This window comes from Postia placenta (assembly GCF_002117355.1).
Source record: "Postia placenta MAD-698-R-SB12 unplaced genomic scaffold POSPLAscaffold_6, whole genome shotgun sequence".
Classification (NCBI taxonomy): domain Eukaryota; kingdom Fungi; phylum Basidiomycota; class Agaricomycetes; order Polyporales; family Adustoporiaceae; genus Rhodonia; species Rhodonia placenta.
The window spans coordinates 1118701-1140348 of NW_020169837.1; the positions used below are offsets into that span (position 1 = coordinate 1118701).

The 21648-nt window shown below is 55.0% G+C and overlaps 7 protein-coding genes across 7 annotated transcripts in view; 4 read left to right on the forward strand and 3 right to left on the reverse strand.

Moving 5' to 3' along the window:
* Positions 1–909: 909 nt before the first annotated feature.
* Positions 910–4580, forward strand: POSPLADRAFT_1180890 (hypothetical protein; the record flags this gene model as incomplete). The annotated part of the gene is made up of 10 exons (XM_024488790.1): positions 910–1049; positions 1105–1278; positions 1823–1919; positions 1974–2159; positions 2213–2386; positions 2439–2540; positions 2590–2611; positions 2666–3285; positions 3340–3406; positions 3463–4580. 10 exons carry the CDS (start codon positions 910–912, stop codon positions 4356–4358), a joined length of 2478 nt encoding a protein of 825 aa, XP_024339599.1. The 3' UTR covers positions 4359–4580.
* A 1157-nt stretch (positions 4581–5737) lies between these two features.
* On the forward strand, positions 5738–6489 carry POSPLADRAFT_1180895 (hypothetical protein). Its single transcript, XM_024488791.1, has 2 exons — positions 5738–6246; positions 6299–6489. Exon 1 carries the CDS (start codon positions 5792–5794, stop codon positions 6221–6223), a length of 432 nt encoding a protein of 143 aa, XP_024339600.1. The 5' UTR covers positions 5738–5791; the 3' UTR covers positions 6224–6246; positions 6299–6489.
* A 167-nt stretch (positions 6490–6656) lies between these two features.
* Positions 6657–7886, reverse strand: POSPLADRAFT_1046207 (glycoside hydrolase family 61 protein; the record flags this gene model as incomplete). Its single annotated transcript, XM_024478971.1, has 6 exons — positions 6657–6926; positions 6993–7154; positions 7211–7281; positions 7337–7487; positions 7548–7708; positions 7763–7886. 6 exons carry the CDS (start codon positions 7884–7886, stop codon positions 6657–6659), a joined length of 939 nt encoding a protein of 312 aa, XP_024339601.1.
* A 756-nt stretch (positions 7887–8642) lies between these two features.
* On the reverse strand, positions 8643–9798 carry POSPLADRAFT_1180897 (hypothetical protein; the record flags this gene model as incomplete). Its single annotated transcript, XM_024488792.1, has 8 exons — positions 9686–9798; positions 9606–9632; positions 9376–9549; positions 9137–9317; positions 8977–9052; positions 8821–8893; positions 8727–8768; positions 8643–8664 (listed from the first exon to the last, which is right to left on the reverse strand). The coding sequence occupies exons 1-8, from the start codon at positions 9703–9705 to the stop codon at positions 8643–8645; spliced, it is 615 nt and encodes a 204-aa protein (XP_024339602.1). The 5' UTR covers positions 9706–9798.
* A 1154-nt stretch (positions 9799–10952) lies between these two features.
* On the forward strand, positions 10953–12867 carry POSPLADRAFT_1141985 (hypothetical protein; the record flags this gene model as incomplete). Its single annotated transcript, XM_024485366.1, has 4 exons — positions 10953–11307; positions 11386–11465; positions 11525–11627; positions 11735–12867. 4 exons carry the CDS (start codon positions 10953–10955, stop codon positions 12865–12867), a joined length of 1671 nt encoding a protein of 556 aa, XP_024339603.1.
* Positions 12868–13282: 415 nt separating this feature from the next.
* POSPLADRAFT_1074248 (hypothetical protein) lies at positions 13283–14688 on the forward strand (the record flags this gene model as incomplete). Its single annotated transcript, XM_024482682.1, has 4 exons — positions 13283–13655; positions 13749–14139; positions 14207–14276; positions 14359–14688. The coding sequence occupies 4 exons, from the start codon at positions 13283–13285 to the stop codon at positions 14620–14622; spliced, it is 1098 nt and encodes a 365-aa protein (XP_024339604.1). The 3' UTR covers positions 14623–14688.
* A 782-nt stretch (positions 14689–15470) lies between these two features.
* Positions 15471–21648, reverse strand: part of POSPLADRAFT_1141614 (hypothetical protein) — a gene marked incomplete at both ends in the record, with an annotated part of 6799 nt that continues 621 nt past the window's right edge. The window contains 7 exons of the mRNA XM_024485317.1: positions 15471–15637; positions 15658–17322; positions 17447–18091; positions 18168–18185; positions 18293–18400; positions 18503–18574; positions 21391–21453. Coding sequence (XP_024339605.1) covers positions 15471–15637; positions 15658–17322; positions 17447–18091; positions 18168–18185; positions 18293–18400; positions 18503–18574; positions 21391–21453 — 2738 coding nt within the window. The remainder of the gene's footprint in view (positions 15638–15657; positions 17323–17446; positions 18092–18167; positions 18186–18292; positions 18401–18502; positions 18575–21390; positions 21454–21648) is intronic.

Below are 21648 nucleotides of genomic sequence, written 5' to 3' on the forward strand. Positions count from 1 at the left end.
ACAGAGATCACGACGGCGACAACGTAGCTGGCAACCGCAAGAAAATCGCGACGCTCGTCGTTGCTGGCTTTGGTCGATTACTAAGGTAAAGTCTAATCGAGCCAACCCTATCCTGGGGTTTGCGTATTCTACCCAAAAACCTCGACTTAAATGGAAGCACGAACACAATATCACATAGGGCACAAGCACTAAATATAAGTACACAATTCCGGAAGCAGTTATTCGCCAAAAGTTGTCTTGATTCAGACCAACGACACTTTAAGCCATTCAACTTAAAAACCGGTGCAAAGCCTGCTCCGTTCTTATTCATGCCTCGAACACATTAACTGTGTCGTACATATTTTTGCTCAGGCGGAAGCAAGGTGCCCCTTCCTGCCAACACCTTTCAGGGTGCGCCCCTACAGCAGATGAGTACACTGCACCGATTCAATGGGGCACAGCTTGTTCCGAAATGAATGGTGGGAAATTCGGCAACAAGTGCCGATCCAAATAATCAGCGTTACGCCACGGCGAATCCCCAGATTTTTGTGAGGCGAAGGCAGTGTAATTCCTAGAGCAGCACCGCCTTTGTGTCGGGAGTCAAAGGGGGTGAATATACGGAACGGCCGACGCTGTGAGGTGCGGTGCCGAGGCGTAGTCACCATAAAAAGGAATTTTGATCTGCGCCAAGGGGGTATTACGTCGGCTGATAAGCTTGGAGTTCGGGACCAGACGTCGATACTTATAATGGCGGGGTGGGCGCCTGGGCCTCCCTTTCTCCACTCACTACCACATCGAATGATACCCACTCTCAGCATTTTGCGCCTTCGTTCCTCGAGATTGCTCCTCTCGCTCGCAACAGCCGTTATCCAATATGTTCCACACAAGCAGCTCGGCGGCGCGGAGACGCATACGTACGCAAAGCGGGACATGAGTCGTGGCGAGACCATCGCGTTTGGTGTCCTCATTCCCATCCTCGTTATCCTTTCCGGCGTATTCGCCGGACTTACGCTGGGATACATGTCTCTTGACGAGACACAGCTTAACGTCCTGAGCATCAGTGGTACTCCGTAAGTCCCTTGTTCTCCCGAGTCCATCCGGCCCTGATATCTTTGTCCGCTACAGAAAGCAGAAGCTCTATGCGAACAAGATCAAGCCTATCCGCAAAGACGGACATTTGCTGCTCGTCACGCTCCTACTCGCCAACATGATTGTCAACGAGACACTCCCGGTCATTGCCGACCCCATACTCGGCGGCGGTGTCCAGAGTGTTGTCGTGAGTACGGTCCTTATCGTGATGTGCGTCTATCTTTCCCCGCCTTGTTCTCGTACGCGTCACAATTGCGACACGCATGACGCGGAGACGCGTCTCATGAGGCCTTGTCCATCAGGGAACGCGGCACACGTGATCTTGCTACCGCGATGCGACCTTCTGTTGTGGAATTCCATGACTGCGTATCATAATCAAATTCACACTCTGTTTTTGTTGTGCCCGCGACGCGGAAATCTCAAACATAGTGTTCCTTGTCGGGGGCACTATGTTTGTAGCCCGTGTGTTCGGATATATTATGCCCATCCAGTCCGCTCCAGAAGGTCCGGACGTTATTACAGGGTCCATTAGACGTGGTGTGTATCGTGTTTGTGCGGGATCCGCCCAGTGCGAATGCGCACAGATCCTGTGTCTTGCAAGCCTGAGGCTAGCCATTATTTAGCTGTCGGGTTTTTGTTGAACCAGTCTCGCGGGGCTGTGAGCTACTCTGATGAACCCAGTAAAGCGAGGTCATCGATATCCTTTGTTTCGTACCGTCTGTGATGGGCATGGGCTGATACTACTTTCTTACAGCTTCTCGGAGATCATTCCCCAGTCTCTTTGCACACGCTATGGGCTGTATTTTGGTGCCAAGATGGCGCCATACGTGCGCGTGCTCATCTGGACTTTGGTACGTTTGTTCGCCTCACTATGCGCCTCAGATGATAAATCTGACACTCGATAGGGTATTGTCGCGTATCCGGTGGCCAAGCTGCTCGAGTTAGTGTTGGGCCCTCATCATGGTATCATCTACCGCCGTGCCGAGCTCAAGGAGCTGATCGCTATGCACTCCAATGTCGGCGAGCTCGGTGGTGATTTGAACAGAGACACTGTCACGATCATCGGTGGTGCCTTGGACTTGCAAGAAAAAGTCTGTTCACGCGCATTATCCACCTGTAACATGCTGACATAGGTACAATATAGGTCGTTAAGCAGGCGATGACGCCGATTGAGGATGCGTTCATGCTCAGTATCGACTCACGTCTGGACTTTGAGACGCTCCGGAAGATCTGTCGCACTGGCCACTCTCGAATCCCTGTATACGAAGAAGTTGAGATCCCAGCGCCCGCCTTGGTAATGGGTGCCCCAGTTAGCAACGTGAGTTGCATCGCCCCTTCTAGTGGCATATGACCACTGACGTTGACCATAGGATATCATGAACGCTCCGATCGCCGAAGTCCGGAAGGACGGCCCCACGTCTTCGAAGATGGTCAAGGCGAAGAGAATCGTCGGTATCCTGCTCGTGAAACAGGTGTGTTAGTCCGTATATGCGTCTTCTTACTCTGACATGTGTCGCGTAGTGCGTGCTACTAGACCCGAAGGGTATGTCTCGTCAAGCTTGATATAGACCCATCATGACTGACAGGTCGAATCTAGAAGCAACGCCAGTGCGGAAGATACCGCTCAACAAGGTGCCGCTCGTACCCCACAACGAACCCCTCCTCGGCATCCTCGATAAGTTTCAAGATGGTCGCTCACATATGGCTATCGTTTCGCGGTTCAGCGTGGAGCGTGCTGCTAGCGTCAAGCAGGCGGTGAAACGCGGGTTGACGCAGCGCCTCAAGGAGACATTCCAGGACAGCGACAGCGATGATGAAAGCAGCGAATCCGAAACCGAAGGCCGCACGCAGTCACGGTGGAAGCGCTTTGGTCGGAGACGGAGCCAGCAGAGCGGAAGTGAGAACGAGGAAACGTTGCGCGAGGAGGCGAGCGACGATGCGGGGTCGCGCACGAGCGGCGGCGGTGGGCGCTCGAAGAGACTGCGTGCGTTCGGCACGCGCGGTCGCAGAAAGCAGAAGGCCACGCGTCTCGGGGACGTCGATCTGGAGATGGGAGTCGTCGAGGGCGCTGCGCCACAGGAAGACCAGCAGCAGCAACAGCAAGCCGCAGGGAGCCGCAGTCGCCTCCCCAGTATCGCGTTGCCGCGTATGGGCTTTTGGGGCAACGAACAGAATGTCCCTGCGGACGCCGTTTTGTCGACCGAGGGTGCAGAAGAGGTGGGTTCTACGCATTCACCATTTGAATGAGACTATTTATATCCACGCCTCTAGCTCTTGCAAAGCATGGATCCGGCTGTCATGCCTTTAGGTATCATTACGTTGGAGGACGTCTTGGAAGGTTGGTCTGATTTGTGTCATTTGCGGGTTCTCGCAGTTGACGGCCTGGCAATGCAGAGCTTATCGGCGAGGAGATCTACGATGAGTTCGACCCGCAAGGCCACCCGGATCTGTCGTCATACGCGGGCGCCGGCGGGGAGCCGAAGCCGAAACCAAAGCTGATGGCGGGCGGTATACTGCGCCATAGACGTTCAGCGCCACAACTCGCGCCTCAGTCGAAGGTGACTGACGGGACATCAGTGGCCCCGGGAATTCAGGTGTCCAGTTCTGTCCCTGCCAGTAGCGCGGATGGTCTCGCGGTGTCTCCAAGCGCAAGTCCGACACCGAAGACGCCTACACTACCGGTTGTGAAACCAACGGCGATGCACACCCTACCGTTGCGCGGACTAAACGCACTGAACCTCAAAGGCATCGGGTCTCGCATAGCAAGGTCCCGCAGTGCGCCGCCCACACCCCGCGACGAGACTGCTAGCGAACCCGGTGAGGTAACACCCACTGTTCCGGAGGGCATTGTCGTGGTGACGCCGGCGCCGGCGGGTGCTGGCGCAGACCATGAACTTAGCCAGGAATCCCCCGTGATTTTCATGGATGCAGCCCAATTGACAAGTCCGCAGCCCGTCGTGAGCGTGCCGCAAGTGATCAACGCGGAATCGGTCGCGCGGGCGAAGCTGTCGCCGCCACAGTCGCCGGTGCCGCTAACTGTCAACGCGCTCGCGACAGCTTCGAAGCCGACATCGCGCAGCTCATCGCCGTCGCCGTCGCTAGAGCAGGCTATCCTGATCGAGCGCAAACGACGGGCTGCGTCGGCGGGCGCAGGGAGTATGCCATTGCCGAAGGGCGCGCGATTCAAGAGCAGCCCGCTGACGGGTGAGCGCCTGCGGAAGCAGTTGAGCGAAGGCGGGGAGGCGGTGGTTTTTGACGAGAAGGAAGAGCCCGAGGAGGGCAAGTACTAGTCGTGAGTTGTTCAGCAGTCCTAGAATGTGCTTTCTCGCTTTGTTTCGTCGATCCCGCCCATGCACATGGAAACAGTACGTTGTTTTAATTCGACATTGTGTAACATATGTATCGATACTGCAGTTGTGGATGTAGCACGGTCGTGATAGCTAGCTCTCGTCGCTCTCTGTACTTACCTCATAGTGATACAGCGTAGTGTCGCCTCGGAATCGGATTTCTCATTGTTTTCGGATTTTGCCCATGGAATCTCTCACTTTGCCGACATATACACCAATAGACATGGTATTGTAGCCCTTGCTAATCTGCAGGTGACGTCATACAGATACCATCTTACTAGGTCTGGTACGTCACATTCTTATTTTGTCAGAACCTTGTCCCAAGTGCTGCATAACGGAGGAAAATCACCGGAAATCATCACCATTCCCAGTGCTTTCACTTCAGGGAAACTGACGCCGTGAACCGTAAGGCTTTAATGCAGTGGCGTTGATATATTCGAATCAGCTTGAAGTTACGCTCGTAAGCAGCACTGTCTTGATGAGAATATGTGACGTAAGTACCACGCCGCCCGAAAACCGGTGTAGTGATGCCAGATGAATGAAGCCTAGGCTTGAATGGGCTTGGCTCTGGCTACAACCTCGGTCCGCTCCCGAGTAGTGGCAGAGATAGAACGCTCTCCGGCCTTGCTGTCGGGAGGATGTGCATGGTAAATAGTCAAAAACACCAAGAGCCGGTGAGTCCAGCAGAGGGAATATCGACTACTGGGGAGATGTCTGCCTGTCAATGTGAACAGTGCCAACAAGTAAACAACGACTCGCCTCGGCATGCCACACGTGAAGAACCATGACGCGGCGGCATGCGGTACCCACAAGGCTAAACTGGAACACGCCGGACATTCACCTCCGTCATGGGATTCCGCCAGCGTCACTCACCCTTCTGCAACACATGCTCAAGCGCGTCTTATCACACCAGGAGCGTAACGTCGAAGACTCTTGCAGCGATACGAGGGGTGCACGTACATACGAGCCGTCTGGCGACCGTTTGGCGACCGTCCCTGCGACGCTCGTACGCCTCGCTGACACCCAAGGTCGAGGCCAAAACGCAGGCGGGGAACGGTGATATTTGCCCTTGCACAGGAAGCCGGCTGTCGCTGATTGGCTGATCAGGTGCCCCTCCACGATCGCGCTTGATGGCCACGAGCCCCGCGAAGCCGACGCGCCTGGAGAACGCCAGGTAAGGAAGCATGCGCGGCCATCGTTCCCCATGCGATCAGCGAGGCCCTGTGACTGTCCCGGCTGCTGTGGGTCCGCCAAGATGCTCGTCGAGCGTATATAAAAAGCGGGCGATGTGCGCGTTCCCTTCTCAGTCCACCGTTGTCTCACATCACCAGACATCCAACGACCACTCGACTCACCTCATCTCACGTCTCCTCGCCATGAAGTTCACCGCCGCCGTCTCTGCTCTCGCTCTCGCTCTCGTGCCCGCGGTCCTCGCGCAGTCTTCCGTGACGGTCGCGTATGACGAGACGTACGACAACGGCAGCCAGTCGCTGAGCACCGTCTCCTGTTCTGACGGCACCTACGGCCTCGAGACCAAGGGCTACACGACGTTCAGCTCGCTTCCCGATTTCCCCAACATCGGCGCTGCCGCTGCCGTCTCCGGCTGGGGCTCCGCCGAGTGCGGCTCCTGCTGGGAGCTTGAGTACAACGGGAACACGATCTATGTGCTCGCGATCGACCACGCGGCAGACGGGTTCAACATTGCGCTCGCGGCGATGAACACACTCACCGACAACCAGGGCACATTCCTCGGCCGCGTGACGGCCACTGCCACCCAGGTTGACGCGTCTCAGTGCGGTCTGTCATGAGATGTTGGCACAAGGTGCATCTGGTGAGTGTGCTGACCTGTCTCTATGAGTGGATGGCTGATTGAATGCTATAAGAGTGGCTCTCGCAGCTGCGAAAAGCGGTCAATGGCCTTTCGCATTGGATGGGACCATCAATGGTCGATAAATCATGGACACTCCACGAACTCTTGCAATGATCCCCTAGCTACAGCTCGTGCATAACGGACTTACGGACTCTTTGTCGCTGCAATGTTTTGATGATTGAATGGACTTTGCTTTGCATCGGTATTCCCTCGCGTGATTTCAAAAAAAAAGTGGGATGCGGAAGAGTTTTAATATTTGCATTATTGGCCTTCCTAATTCAAGCTGCTGGTCTCTTGTATCTACAACTCGTTGCCCGACTGTCGACCTGGAGCACCACGCATTGTCAGGGACATCCCTGTCACAGGGTTTGTTAGCAGAGATATGCACAAAGTCGTCGTTGCCAGAGCTTACCATGCTTACATCCCCGGCACACCATGGGAACAAACACCGGGAAGTCTTTCGAGCGACGATCCCCCGCCACCACAGTCCCCGCGGGACCGCGATACATGACAGGCTGTTCATCGTCATGGCGCCAGTCGTCGTAGTACTCCGACACCGGTGCACTCGCGGGTGGCGCATTCATCAATGTCGCGATCGGCGGCCCCGGGAAGACGTACGACGCATTGGGATTCGTATACGCCTGAGCCGCACCGCATGCATCGACACATAAGCGCGTTTGGAAACGGCATCGGATGGGACGACTTACGTCGACGAGGATGCTTGGATCAGTCGCACTGTATGCGCCCGGGAGCAAGACGGTGTCGTTCGTCGGCGGCACGCCCGTCGCATTCCCGATAACGCGCAGCTGTGTGCAGGAGGGGAAGAACTCTGCCCCGCCGGGCGTCATTGCATTCTGCAGGCCGATGATCTGAACGAATGGAAATATGACATGTTATTCCCGTCAGCGAGCCCGCTAGTGCCCACCTCATTGCGCAGAAGGTATCCGCCAGGTGCGAGGTTGTCCGGGAGTGTCACATTGAAATTGCTGCCCTCCACTGCAGTTGGCAAGTCTCAGTAAAGTGGTTTCATGAAGGATAAAGACTCGCGCACTGATGTCCTGCTGCACCCACCCCACACCGTCTGCGTTCTTCCCCGCCTGAGCAATCATGAACCACCGCGCCCCGGAAGTGTTGAAGCCGACGCAACTGATGTTCCCGCAGGCGGTGAGGTATGTCAGCACCGGCCCGACCTCGTGCGGCCACTGGCGTATGCACGATCAATGTTGGGCGCTGCCAAGGAAGACTAGAATGCGAGAGCGCACATTCCCGCCTGAGCCAGACACCCAGGTGATGTTAACCACACTTCCGGGCCTGGCAACAGCATTCAACTGCGCCGGACCCGCACCCACGCCACACGCCAGGTCCGATGCAGACGTATTTTGCACAGGACCGTCTGTCGTGACTGTGCGAATCGGGCTTGGGCCTGGCATGGGTAGACGTGAATCCCACAGTACGAGGAAGGTAAAGCGGCACGTACCCTCGTAGTGACCTGGGGAGTTGCCCATGTACATGTTGCCGTCAATGAGCACCTGGCTGACATATCCATGGGCAAGAGCGCGTGGGGCATGTAGAGCAAGGATAGCCACTGTAAGGAGAAGCATCGTGTACGTCGGCAAGTCAAGCTTCTTATATGCTATAGACTGTGGGGAGAGACGTCCGTCGATAACCAACGATTAGGGAGAAACATATAACGGGCTAGGGCCATTGTATCCTGGTTTCGTTCTCGACTAGCAGCAGATTGCATACTGGACGCCGTCTGGATGAACACAGTCTGAGAAGAAATTCGGGCGATCGGATATCCGTGACGTACCTAGACTCGTCAGTGAAATCTGTCTACAGTGTAGATGTAGTGCTGTGTGGAATGGCTTACTGTAAACGCGAATCACGGCTGCTGTCGAAGATATCAGAAGATCCAACATTGACGATGCATTGTTGAACGGGGCAAGCATGTCAGATGACATTGGGCTGACTGATCGTGGCGCCACAATTCGACTCTGATCTTATTTTCTCATCTGATGAGACACAGCAAGCAGAAGCCGTTGTTCGTAAAGGAGACAACACGCTTCCTTCGCCACAACGGGCGAGAGAAGATGACACACTAAATTCATCATGAGCATACGCCAGCGACCTGTGAATTCCACTCACCCAACGTATGTCTAGTGCGCGTATTTAACATTTGCGACTCCTGCGAGGGAAATAAAATTCAACATTACACCATACCAGGTAATATGCTACAGGCTATACGGGCACATCACTCAATGAGAACAGCGTACGACAAACAAGCCATGACAAAGAGAAAACAACAAGAGCTGTATTGAGACGGAGCTGACTACCTAGCGATACTTTTGACTCTCGGGTCATTGGTAGATGAAATTATACCTGACAAACCAAAGAACGCGTTCGTAAGCGAAACATTCAGCTTGACAATATATCGAACTTACCGAGACAGTAAGTGGGGTATAGCAGAGAGTTGCGGACCATAGCTAACATAAATAATTAGGTCAGTACATTTATCATTACTCCGAGCGAACATACCGAGCAGCATTGTCATACAGCTCGAACAGGGGTATGGCGAGTAGTTTCATGTTCTTGGGCACTGCTAGAACCTCTGTCATCGGATGAGTGCGTGTCAGTGATTGCCCAGAAAGTAGCACATGCTACTAAACAGCGCCGGAACGCGCATATACGCACTTCGTTCAGGCATCTGCACCAAAAAGAGCTTCTTGCATTCCTTGGGCTTCGTAATGTGGGCAGGAATAAATGGATACTGGTTCAGGCACCACACAAAAATGCAAATTAGCCATCGGTGTTAATGGATGCTGAGCCATGCTTAGCAGACTGTCGTACGCACCATGAATGTCTCGAAGTTCGGACGCCACCACTGCGCCAAACAGTCTCCAATTTCCCACTCATTTCCCATGCCATGGGACGAATCAAATTGCTGTGTATTCGTCGGGGGAGCGAGGCGTTCATCCAAACGACGTTTGAGCCCGTCAATCTCATCCTCGCCGGGTTTCAGGTAGTCGCCGGGCCTGCGTCAAGGACTCAGACCACTGAGGCGCATAAGTTACTCAGAGCACCAATACGTACAGTTTGAAAAATGCATTGGCAATCTGAAGCATCAGAATATGTGGGTGACCGTGGTCGTGCACGACCAAGATACCTTCGACCGTTCGTCGCATACCGAAATCCTCATAGTTGTTTTGCAAACGCTGAAGACGAGCAGAGACGGAGGGATCTTCTTCTGGCTGCGCCTCCTTCGTGCTGTAAAGCAAATGGGTTGGAAATGGTCTACCGCCAAGTATATATGCGGCCCTTACCTGAACGTGAAGTTCGAGAGGGGGTAACTGGCAAAAGCATCAGCATTAGTGAGTTTAGGCTGTAGCTTAAAACTCCATACAGCGCGATGGTGTTGGACATTATATACGAGACGTTCCCTAGAGGATCTCAAAGAACGAGATTGCGAATAACCACGAGTACTTGTATCTGACCGAGTTCACGACTGTACTGGTGAAAGACCTATGTGACATTATTGTGACGCCGACGCGTCAGTGTCACATGACAATCACGGTACGCGTTGATTTCTTGACGCGAATGGCAACGTGCGTGAAAGGCATGGATAGATAAATCCACTTGGTCGTTTTGTCATACTTCATTATCATACTTGAATATGGTGGGCCAAAGGAGAATAAGAATGTGTGGTTACAAGCAAACTATAAGGGCCTCATAAGAGCAGGCTTACAGTATCTTGCGCTATGACCGCGTTACCGAGCTCGAGCTTTCCCTTGTTGCAAATGCATGATAAGCCGGCTTCTTGTTATAATAACATTGCGATAGTGTTCCCTTCTGATTTTTGAAGAATTGAGTTCTCTTAGTCTGTGTTGCTACCATATACGGACATGGATGGCAATTGATCCATATTTATTATTGATGAGGTTCTCTCCCGCCCCCACCACATGTACAATTTTGCGCCCATCATGTCTTTAGCTTATACTCTCAGTCGTAATTCCTGAGACGAGGGGCCTGCGGGCAATGCAACGTTGATCAATGAATTGATGACCAGATAATGGTAGTTGGGTATGTGCTGCATAGACGCACGCGAAAAGCTAACAATACCTAAAACAATTAGTCACGGCCATCTCAAGCGACACGCTATCGTATTCTCATTCCCGCGTGCGGGTTAGATTGCAACAGACAACGCGCCGTTCTCACTAGCCGTCCTTGTCGCTGTTCGCGACTTATTATGTCGACAGACGGAGGGCCAAAGCGCAGGTATACCGCCGCCTCGCCGAGCGTTGCAGCGCTGAGCCTCTTCATCTCATAACAAAGCTGGGCGTTGTTCACAGCCCGAACAGCTTGGGCCGCCACTCCAGAAGAACAATCGCTCGCCACGGTTCTTTAGCGCCAAGGTCAAAGCCCATGTCTATATATCACGCTTTACCGCGACTGTAGCCCACTCATTCGCGCCCCCTCCACTCAGCCCATAGCCCTTAGCTTGCACTCTGCTATACTAAATCTACACGTTCTTCACTCTCCTCTGCAGCTCAAGTCTTAGAATGCCTCCACATCGGACCCCTCCCCGTGCGTCTTCCCGTACTCTTTTCTGTTGAGCTTCTGGTCTCAAGCCGCTAGCAGGCGATGAGTCTTCGCGTTCGTGGTTGCCTCCAATGCCGTATTGGGTATCTCGGACGGTCCGCAATGGACTATCCTCGTTCGGGATCGGCGACAACGAGGACCAGAACGCACAAGACGCAGGGGCCCCCACTTCCGATTCTCCATCCGAAGACGAGGTCGGGTACATTGTTTCCGGAGAGTCTGATGAATACAATTACGCACTGGAGGTGCATCCTCCTCCCACAGCCGCCGCCGTGCCGCGGTCACAGAGGGCGCTGGGGCAACTGCAGGCACCTCCAGCATCCTTGCTCCTTGCTCCCCCATCATCACACTCGCATTCTGCAGCCACTTCATCTGGCTCCAGTGCACCAAGGAGGTCTGCGCTGACGGTGCAGAGACTCAGGAGAGGTGAATATATTCCCTCCGCTGACTCGCAGCCTATTAAGGCGTTATGATTACAGCACGGACACCTCGAACGAATGTTAGGAATCAAGGGGATCACCAACAGGTTCGATTTGATTTATCTCAGTCGGCCACTCCCAGAGGCACGGGGATATCAATCTCGAGTGAGTTATATGTGTGATTATTTTTACTTTATGCTGAATGATATGTGGTGCACACTCAGATCAGCCGGTTGCTTCAAGCTCAAGACGTCCCTCGGCCGGCGTTCCCGCCAACCAAGCTCCCAGCAGCTCGCGCCCACGATCACTGCGTGAGCGGGCCGACCGGTTTCAGGTCATTATAAACACACCTCGCCCACGTCCAGTAGATCTTCCTCCAGTACAACGTATGTCGTATAAATTGTGTCATAGTCATATACTCACCATGCATGCAGCATCAACACAGCGGGCCAGCCTCGACGATAATCGTAGGACCCGCCCGCTCCAGCGACGGGGCGCTTTCTATCGTGACTCTCATCCTGAGATCTTCAACTACTCCGAATGGATCGAATCCGATGACAACACGCGTGCAGGTCCTTCGTCTGCTCCGGCGCACGTACAGACCCAAGTTTCGCAGCTGCTACGTGACCCAGCTGCACGTATGGAGATCATACGGCAACTTCAGGTGGAGGGAAACTCGATACTGCTACGCCCAGATTTTCCATACGGCATGCCACTACTCTCGTTAATTAACACATCTCAGCTCAGGGGCGATGCAGACTGGGAAGGCGGGATAAAGCCTGCCGATTGGGAAAGGACCCGTACACCGGCGCGTGCAGACGACGCAGCCGACTCGCAGGACGAAGGTTTTGAGCCCTCAGATGATAGCGAGGAAGAGGATCCTCAACCCTCGGTGCCGCTTTCTCAACCCTCGGAAGGCACATCCAGCCCCATTCGCCACCCCAGCCCTCCAACACATATCTCTCAAGGAACACAAGCTGGCCAATATAGAGGACGTTCCCACTCCCATTCTCGCTCACAATCAGAGACTAGACGCCGAGCTACGAGCCCAAGGTCCACTGCTCAGGGTCGCCTAAGCGCACGACGGTCTGCCATTCCGCAGAATGCCTCCGCTCTTGCTCATGAACCCGCTCAACCACCACGCGAATCCTCCCCCCCTCTTGGCGAACTCGAGTCGGACTACCTGCCGCTTGGATACACGGCCCAGGCACTAGCTGCTGTTACGCAGGCCTTGCCGTCATCACCGCGTCTGGTACCAGTGGCTGAACTATTGAGGATTGGTGCAGTGCCACCGGAAGCCGGTGGATCTAGTTCAGACACAGCGCCGACAGACATTGATACGTTTACGGGCAACATCGCCTCCACGGAGCCTGACTCGTCGACGTCAAGAGCAATACCTCCGGAAGCTGGTCCTTCGACCTGCGATGATGCCATCCCAGAGGTTACTCCGCGAGCATCATCATCTCAGGAAGTCAGGCGCTCTGCCAGAAAACGTTCACGGGAAGACGATGTCCCCACGGCAGAAGGCGCGCCATCGCAGAACAAGAAACGCAAGAGGCGACAATAGACATACTCCCGACAGTGCTTGATTGAGTCTTACTTGAACAATCTCTTGTCTCTACACATTTGTAACCACCCCTTCTAATATTCCTCGCTCCCCAGTATTTTGCTCCCGGCTCTGTCTGTTGCGTATATACCCCTTGATTTCTATCATACCCCTGTTTTTTATGATACTCCCTATGGTTCACGACCTTATACCCCATCTCGATAGTTGTGACTGAAGTTTGTTTCAATGGATTGTGTTTCCTTGCGTTGTAGTTTTGCAATAATACTTCAACACGCTGTTCGCCGGGAAGTTGGACTGAACACTACGCCTTCCAAATATGGACTAGGTCCCAGCTTTATTCCTCGAGGATGACTCCGTGGTCAGCTTTTTACAGTGCACTGATGTTGCACTTGCGCCAAACTTACATCACATCTATATGTCTCTACTCGTTCTTTCCGCGTCCGATGTTGAAGCCATCACGTCTCGATTTTCGCCTGACGACTTGACCAGTCTCATGGCGCAGGTGTTTTATCGCCTGTCGAGGTCCACGGTTGACTCGACCCATTCGGAAATACAGCAGCCACAGCGTATTGGGCTGTCTTTGACTAACCACATAGCTCTATTCATGCCTTCAAGCATCGCCTCGATGGGTGCCGCGGTGAAGGTCGTGTCCGTCCCTACCCCCGCTGCACCATTGGCAGTTAAGGACCGCGGGCTTCCTGCAAGCACTGTTGTTCTTGACGGTACATCTGGGACCGTCAGAGCTGTCGTGAATGCGAGACATCTCACCGCTCTAAGGAATGCCGCAGGTAGGCGCATATTATAATGTTATTCAATTTTATGCAGCGCTTTTTTTTTCGGCATGAGCAGGAGTTATCGTGAATGACGCTGTGTATTATCAGGATCCCTTCTGGCTACTCGACTGCTTTTGCCTCCCACTGCATCGCCGCGATCGCTCCTGGCATTCGGTGCTGGTGCCCAAATTGCTGCGCACATTGCGCTCTTCCTGCGCTATTATCCATCTATCCGTTCTTGCGCCGTTGTCAATCGTTCCCGCAACGCAAGACTTACCAGGCTCGTAACGAAGTTGGCGGCAGGGTACCCCGAGGTAACATTCACTGTCGGTGTTCTTCCGTCCTCGGGCGAAGGCCACGAAGATGTAGATCTCGAAACCGTGGTGCATAACGCCGACATTATCATAACAGCGACGTCCGCGACGACCCCGCTCTTCCCATCCAAGTATGTGAAGCCCGGTACCCACCTGTGCCTCATTGGCTCGTACAAGCCCGAAATGTCAGTGCAGTCATGCGCCGCATTCAATCGCTCGGCTAACCAGAATCTTTCGCGCGCGCGTCTGCAGGCATGAGGTCGATACAGACCTTGTCAAGCGCGCCGGGAAGGTCGTGGTCGACTCCCGCGATGCATGCCTGGTACGTACTCACAATCGGCCCTGGATCGCCATCTGGCGTAACATGCGTTGGGTGCGTGTGCTTGATGATGTTTCGATCGCAGCACGAAGCAGGAGAGCTTCTCTCCGCGGGCCTCGGAAGATCTAATCTCATGGAGTTAGGCCAGCTCCTCCACCTCCCCGACTCGGACGGGGCAGGGTGGGTTGCAGAGAACGAGCGCGTGAACATGGTCAGGGCTGCAGGTGATGTGACTATTTTCAAATCCGTTGGTGTCGGGATACAGGATGTGGCTATGGCATTTGCTGTCGTGAGCCGTGCGGAACGAGATGGCATTGGATCGAGGATAGATGACTTCGACAATGAATAGTAGCTATCGACGCTGCACAGGATACTATACACTGTCCGAATTGATGTAACAAATAAGATACCAAGGAGCTCACAACCGTTGGAAAGAGGTCCAATAATCATAACCGGCACTACTGCATGGATACAAGGGATGGCGAGGGAATAATACACGGGGTAGTCGAGGGCAGTAGAGTCCCAAGCGGCCGTACAGTAACAGTCTAAGTCTATGCAGGGCGATTACGACAGCAGTCAATCACAACAGTAGTCAGCGCATCAGTACTGCAGTCAAGAGGGAAAAGAAAATATGAGACGAGGCATGACGAAAAGCGACGAGACGTAACGTGGAGTAGCAGACGATAGAGAAAGCAAATGAAATCGGGAGCCATTATTTCATCAGTAGACGTAATCACCAAGCAGTCGTGCGAGCAACCTGCCGCCCACGAATCGGCGCCAGGCTCCTTCTAACGCACGAACATAGCGGTCGCAGACGCATCGTGAAGAAACATGCCAGCGCGATCGAGAGCGACATGGAATAGCCTGCGGACGATGTCAGCTTGGGAGAAAGCAAGCGCACAATGAGGCACACTCACAACGAGACAATCGAGAAATCACGGCAGGACGCCCCCCATTTTGAGCCAGTCCCTCCGGAACTCATCCTCCAGGGCCTTGATCTTGAGAAGCATCTCTGCCGCGCGGCGGTTCAGACCCTCCTCACGCTTGCGCAGCTCCTCTTCTTTCTTCTGGTTTTCATCAGCCTGGCGCTGCACCTCGCGCTCCCTATCGCGGAGATCGTCCTCCCTCTTGCGCGGCGCCCCAGGCTTGCGTCGCTTTTCCTCCTCTTTGCGTCTCGCATCTTCAAGCCTCTCTCGCTTAGCCATCTCCTGCTCCCGCAGCATGAGGTCCTCCTCTTTGTGTCTGATCTCCTCTTCTTTCCTCCTGATATCGTCCTCCCTGCGCCTGGTCTCTTCCTCCTTGCGGCCCGCATCCGCATCCTTCTTCCCGATGGCTTGCTCCGCCTTCTTGGCCTCCTGCTGCTTCTTCAGGGCATCCGGCGCACGCGTCGTGCTGTCGGTCCTCTGGCGCCCCTCGAGACGCCGACGCGTCTCCTCCTGTTGTCTGCGGAACTCGAGGAGCCTCTGCTCATTCAGCCGCTCGACCTCGCGCGCCGCAGCCGCAGCCGCCTCGTCCTCTTCGCGCTTCCTAAGCAGCTCGCGCCTGTGCTCGTCCTCCATCCTCTGCCGACTCTCGGCCTCCCGGCGCCGAGCCTCCTCGTCCTCCTTCCGCTTGAGCTCAAGCTGCAGGCGAGCCTGAGCCTCTTCCTGTGCCCTGCGTTTCGCATCCTCTTGCTCCTTGTATTTGGCCTCCTGTGCCTTCTGCTTGGCGTCCTGCGCCTTCTGCTTAGTGTCCTGCACCTTCTGTTTCGTGTCCTGTTCCTTGCGCTTGGCTTCCTCCTTGCGCTTCGCCTTCCCGCCCTTGGCCTTCTTCGGCGTGTCCTCCTTTTCCGTCTCCGTCTCGACTTCAACCGGCTTCATAGGGGCCGCCTCGACCTCGACCTCGACCGCCTCTTCGGGGGCCAGCTCGCTGATGATCGTGTCCTGCGCCGAAAGGAGCCGCTCGATGCTGCTCTCGCCCGTCACCATGAACTGCTCCATGCCCTGCTTCATCATCTGATCGACATCCTCCGTGTCGAACGCAGACGCCTCCCAGTCGCTGTCGCCCTCGTCAGACGCCACCAGCACCATCTCGTCCAGCGTTGGCGTGCGCTGGGGCTCGGACGACCTGCTGCTGCTGCTGGTGTCCAAGCTGCTGCCCATAGGAGGAATCCACATGTGCGAAGATGGCGCCGGCAACTGCATTCCGCGAAGTGTATCGCTACGGTCCCGCCCCAGGACGCTCTGCGGCTGGAACGGGGCGTGGATGCTGCTGCGGTCGTCGTCAAGCGTGAATGAGCGCGGGTCGACGACCTGCATCGCGGTGCCGGCACTAGCACTTGCACTGGGGGCCCGTGCTCCGGGGTGGGGTGTTGCTGCGGCTGCGCGTAGCGTGCTCGAGATGGGCGGGGGTGGGATGACGATCTCCCTCTGCTCGGCTACCGTCTGCTCGAAATGCACAGTCGGGTTCGGGGGGACGCCCATGCCCCGGAGAGGGAGCGCGGGGTTCGGGGTGGCCGCCGACGCGCGGAACGCGCTAGTCATTGGCGGGAAATGGATGCCGATGGGCGTCCTATGCTCAGCGGCCTGCTCGTAGTTCATGTTTTCGACCGCACGTAGAGGGGTCGGGGCGACGCGGAAGGAAAGGGGAGGCTTTGGTGTCGCACTGTGCGAGCGATCGCTAAAGTGGGGCGCGAGGTGGAGGGGGACGATAGGGCGAAGCTGTGGCGTCTTCCGCGCTTCCTCCTGTGCGAGGTTCACAGCAAAGTTGATTTGTCTAGCGATGACGGCCTCGGCCTCAGCAAGAGGAGCAGCTGCGTTGTGTGCAGGGATTAACTCCTCGGCGCTGTGCCCTGGGTCCGCGTCATCGCCCTCGGAAGCTTTCCTCTTCAACCTGCTGCTTGGTCGATCCTGAGTTATGGGTCGATCTGCTGTCTTCACAGAAGAGGGCGTAGGACGTGAGGTGACCGACTGGCGAGGTGTTCGATCGTCCGCAGGAGCCGAAGGTCGCCATATCTCTGGCACCTGCCTCGCCTTTGCCCGCGCATCAACGTGGTGCTGTTTGATTGTACCTGCAGAGCCACCGTCAGACTCGCAATCGAGACAGGCATCGAACATACTCACTGTCGTTAGGTGCTGATATCCCTCCCCGAGGCCACGGCCCGCCGGGTGTCGCACTTGGCCTGGACGACTCACCGGAACCCTCCCCGTAGGAGTGACCATACCAGTCTGTCGAGGACTGTCGTGCGTTAAGCTCGTATTCCAAGAAACGAGAGTAATGGTGCGATACCGAGCCGTCGCCGCTCGTGCTCCGTCCGGCCAATCGCGATGGACCAGCTACAGGTTCGTCGTGGGGCTTGAATGTGAAGCCAGCATGCGTCTGCTGTCGACCATTATGGACAGCCGTCAGCATGGCCTCTTGCTCGCGGGCGGCGGCCTCGATCCAGGATTGGTCGACTGGGTACCCTGCTGCCCAGCGGCGCTCCAGTCGCTCGCGTTCAAGCGCTTCTTCATATTGATCCTGGGCAAGGCGGCGGATGTCAGTCATGATGACCTGGTATTTCTGTGATGCGATATCATTGGCTGCGGCGCTATGTGAGTCCGCAGGGTGGTGGATCCACTGGCTGTCCCGTTGCTGACGCGCGTCGTCGACGAGATGTCGCAGTTGGTCCTGAATCTTCTGCCTGAGGTCGTTTTTCCACTGGAGATCGGGCTCGAGCTCTGGATGATCGTCGTACGCTGCACCCCCAACGTAGCCCGCAGCAACTGTAGCCATAGCTGGGGAGGTGGGTGCCCAAGGGGGCGCGACGGAGACAAAGACGAGAGTTGTATTGAGAGAAGCTGCGGCCCGTGAGCGGAATTCGATAAGGAGTCAGTCGTTAGCGCGCGCACGCCTCGTGGTGAGCACGTTACGCACCGCATTCCCGTTCGAGACCTACGATTGGTCTTGCAGATGGCGAGACTCGCGCGCATGGTGGACAGTGAGAGCCAGCTGCGTGCCACGACTCGAGGTGCGAAGGGCGATGATATGGAACCACGCACACGCAACTGTGTTATCGCTAATGAGAAGAAGGGTATCCACGTGCACATTGGGAGCTCTTGAGTACCACTCTTTTACGGCAAAGCAAAACGGGTCACCACTCTTACGTTCTAGCAGAAGTCTGTCAAAAGGGTAGTCCCTTGGCCAAATATGGCGAGGTCGTTATGATCAATGTGGCAGTGCGACAAGTCACGCTCGGTAAGCGTTCACACGATAGAAGAACTCGGGCTCCCAATTGGAAAATGAGGCGGCCTCCCTTGCTCGAATTATACCTTGTTCAGGAGCTACGGCGACCGATTTTCGTCTGTGTTAAGCAGAACGTGTGTCTGTGTTTCGGAGCGCGATACTAGACGTGAGACGAGGCTTAAGAGTTAAAGTGGGAGATGATGATGGTAAGAGAAAGAGAGCGAACGACTAGCACGTTGGGACGCGCGCGGAAGCAAAACCTGGCGTGCCAAAGGTGACCGGTGAAGCTCGAGCTTACACAATGACGTCATGCAGTAGACGCCACGTTAAGACGCGCTAACTCTTAGAGCTGTGGCGTATCACAGCAGGTGATTCGAGATTTGCATGAGCATCATCTCATGATTGCGCCAGCCGTCGCTGCCTTATCCCGTTCTTGGCCTCATCGCTCCCTCATTTATAAGACTCGGCTGAAAGCGGACGACAAAACGAAAGCCTCCCGCCAACGTGTAGCCTATTTGGTACACCTACTTATTCTGGTAGGCACCGGTGAAATTTGGGCCAGGTCACATTGCCTAGGATGACTCGCACACAGTAGTACTACGAGTCGCGCTGACGCCACCACCAGCCATCCTTTCTTGACCCCGTACCACCACTATCTCCGTGGGCGCTTGTCGCTCATCGGGCCCCAGTCTGCCATTTTTCTTTCCCGTCCCCTCCTGCCTTTGTCAAGACCATCTAACTTGGCCCTCACTGTCCCTACGGTCACATCGTCCAACTCGATCTGACAATCGGGACCGCCATCGACGGACTGCACCACCCGATCCTTTTCCCCCCTGCTAACCAACTCTGACATCTTCGACGTGCTCGTGGTGATAATCTACTGTGAGTGTAAGCCCTGGCGCTGGGCAATACCCCGGCGACCACCACCCTGCAGCTCTGCATTTGCAAGAATGGCCCTCTGGGATGCACGCAATGCCCGCAGCGGATATCTCACCCTTCGGAAGGGTAGGCATGCCTTTCAGTGTGTCGCACACCACCCACCACCCACGAGGGGAAGGAACTTGCCAGCGCAAGGGGAGGCCCCACGGTCCGGAGCGGCCATGCGAGGCGGACGTGGCGATGTGGGCCTGAAGCTCTGTCAGTATGGGGTATGCTTGGATGCATGGGGGGCGGGAGGCGGGGTCCTTGGGGGACCTCGTGATTTGATTTCAGTATGGCACCCTTTCTTCCACCGGTGCTCTCACCACGCCACTCGCAAGTGGCTCGTCGGGTTCTATTTGGATGTAACCAGCCCTGCCTTAGTGGGCTGTCGGTGGGATGGGGCACCTGGGTACTCGGGAGGCCGCCATATGTGCGGCAGCGTGAGCGCTCCCCGTGGGTGGTTGTGGCGAGGGGTGGCGGAATCGGAGACTGCAGGATGCTGAGAGGGGGTGCTGAGGGCCTGTCTGACGTGCTTGTTATTACTCTGCATGTACCTTGCTGTACGGAGTCTAAACATCGCATTCAAAAAAAAAAAAAGGATGCCACCACCAGCCACTTTACCTACTAGAATAGGTAAGTGAGCCAAATAGGGCACGCACGTGGTGGCCTCAGGCAGTCAATGGAACAAAATAGGATCTAAACTCCTCTTCCAATAGTTGTCTGGGAAATGAGCTGGAGAACAACGCCGCATGTCAAAAGACCTCTCCTTCTCTAATACGAGTATTGATATCACCGATATTCTGACATCGTTAGAAGAGGCAACTCCAGGAAAATTGGATTCTGGACTGTGTTGTGTGGACTCTCAGTGAGGTGTGGGTCACTGTTGTCAAGGGAATTGCTTAGTTATCTAAAGGTTGCATGGGTTAAATGACGAATCACAATAGGTACTTAGAACCTTGAGGTCAATACTCAAAATAGACACATTTGAAGATGCATGTTCAACTGTGGCGTGCATCGAAGAGCGGTTGAGAATGCTCCCCACCGTGCTCCAGTAGCGTGCAACCACTGCCATCAGAGTATTTGCGGTCAACCGTGATCGAACAGGATGGTCTGCTCAATGGTTGCGCACATCGCTTCACTTGCCGCACACAGTCATCCTATACAGATGTATGCAAACGTCCTCAGTGACTGGCTGGAAGTATTCTATGGTGGTTGGCCGCTCCCATCAATGTTGTGTCTGCTAGAGAATGGATGTATAAAATGCATGAAATCCCCAGCCAGCCTGAGCTAGACTAGACCAAGCATTCCTGTCTGACAACCTCGATTGAGTGCTGCAGTGATGAGGCTGCTCCTCACTGGTGCCACTGGCATTGGTGAGTGCTCTCGCAGCCTGCGCGCCGTCCAGGTAGCAGCTGACATCCGTGCACACAGCGGGTCTCGCTATATATCGCACAGCCCTCGCTGATCCCTTTGTTCGCCACATCACTCTCTTGAGCAGACATCCATTACCTTCATGGGCTGTTCTTCCGGAAGATGCACCCTCTCGCACAACCATGATCATGCACAACAACTTCCTGAAGTATCCTCCAGATGTCGCCCGCCAGCTTGCAGCACATGATGCATGCATTTGGGCTCTGGGCAAGATGTCCGTTGGGATGACAGAGGTGCAGTATACTGAGCTTACGCATGGCTACACAATGGCTGCTGTGTGGGCTTTGTGCGACGTGAGTGCGGGCGAGGACAAAGAGGGAGAGCCGTTCTGTTTTGTGTACATCAGCGGGGAGGGTGCTGATCAGAGTGACAGCAGGTGGCTGCCGCTGTTCTCAAGGGTCAAGGTATGTGCCATCGGGTGGGTGAGATGTACCACAGGTCCGCTGAATGCATTCTCAGGGGAGGACCAAGAAGGACCTCATTGAGTTTTGCAACAATTCTTCCAGCATGAAGGCGCACATTTATCGCCCGGGGTACTTCTTCCCTTTGCCCAAATACCCACAAGACAGAGAGTGCCAGTGTTCCGCGAAAAACAGCTTCCGTCCTTGCGCCATCACTACTCTCGCTAATAGAAGATCTCACGCAGTTCACTGTTGAAGTGGCAAAGGCTGGTCGGATCAGGAGCTGTTTCACAACAAGAATATGAGAGGACTTGTGAAGGAGCTTTGATGTACGGAGACGTACATTCGCGTCTTCTCACCAGCACCGTCAACAGGTTGTCACACAACTCTGGTTTGACAGTGGCAAAACAGCGTGCATT

Bases quoted from the DNA above. Each gene is read 5' to 3' on its own strand.
- POSPLADRAFT_1180895 (XM_024488791.1), top strand. From the start codon at position 5,792: ATGAAGTTCACCGCCGCCGTCTCTGCTCTCGCTCTCGCTCTCGTGCCC.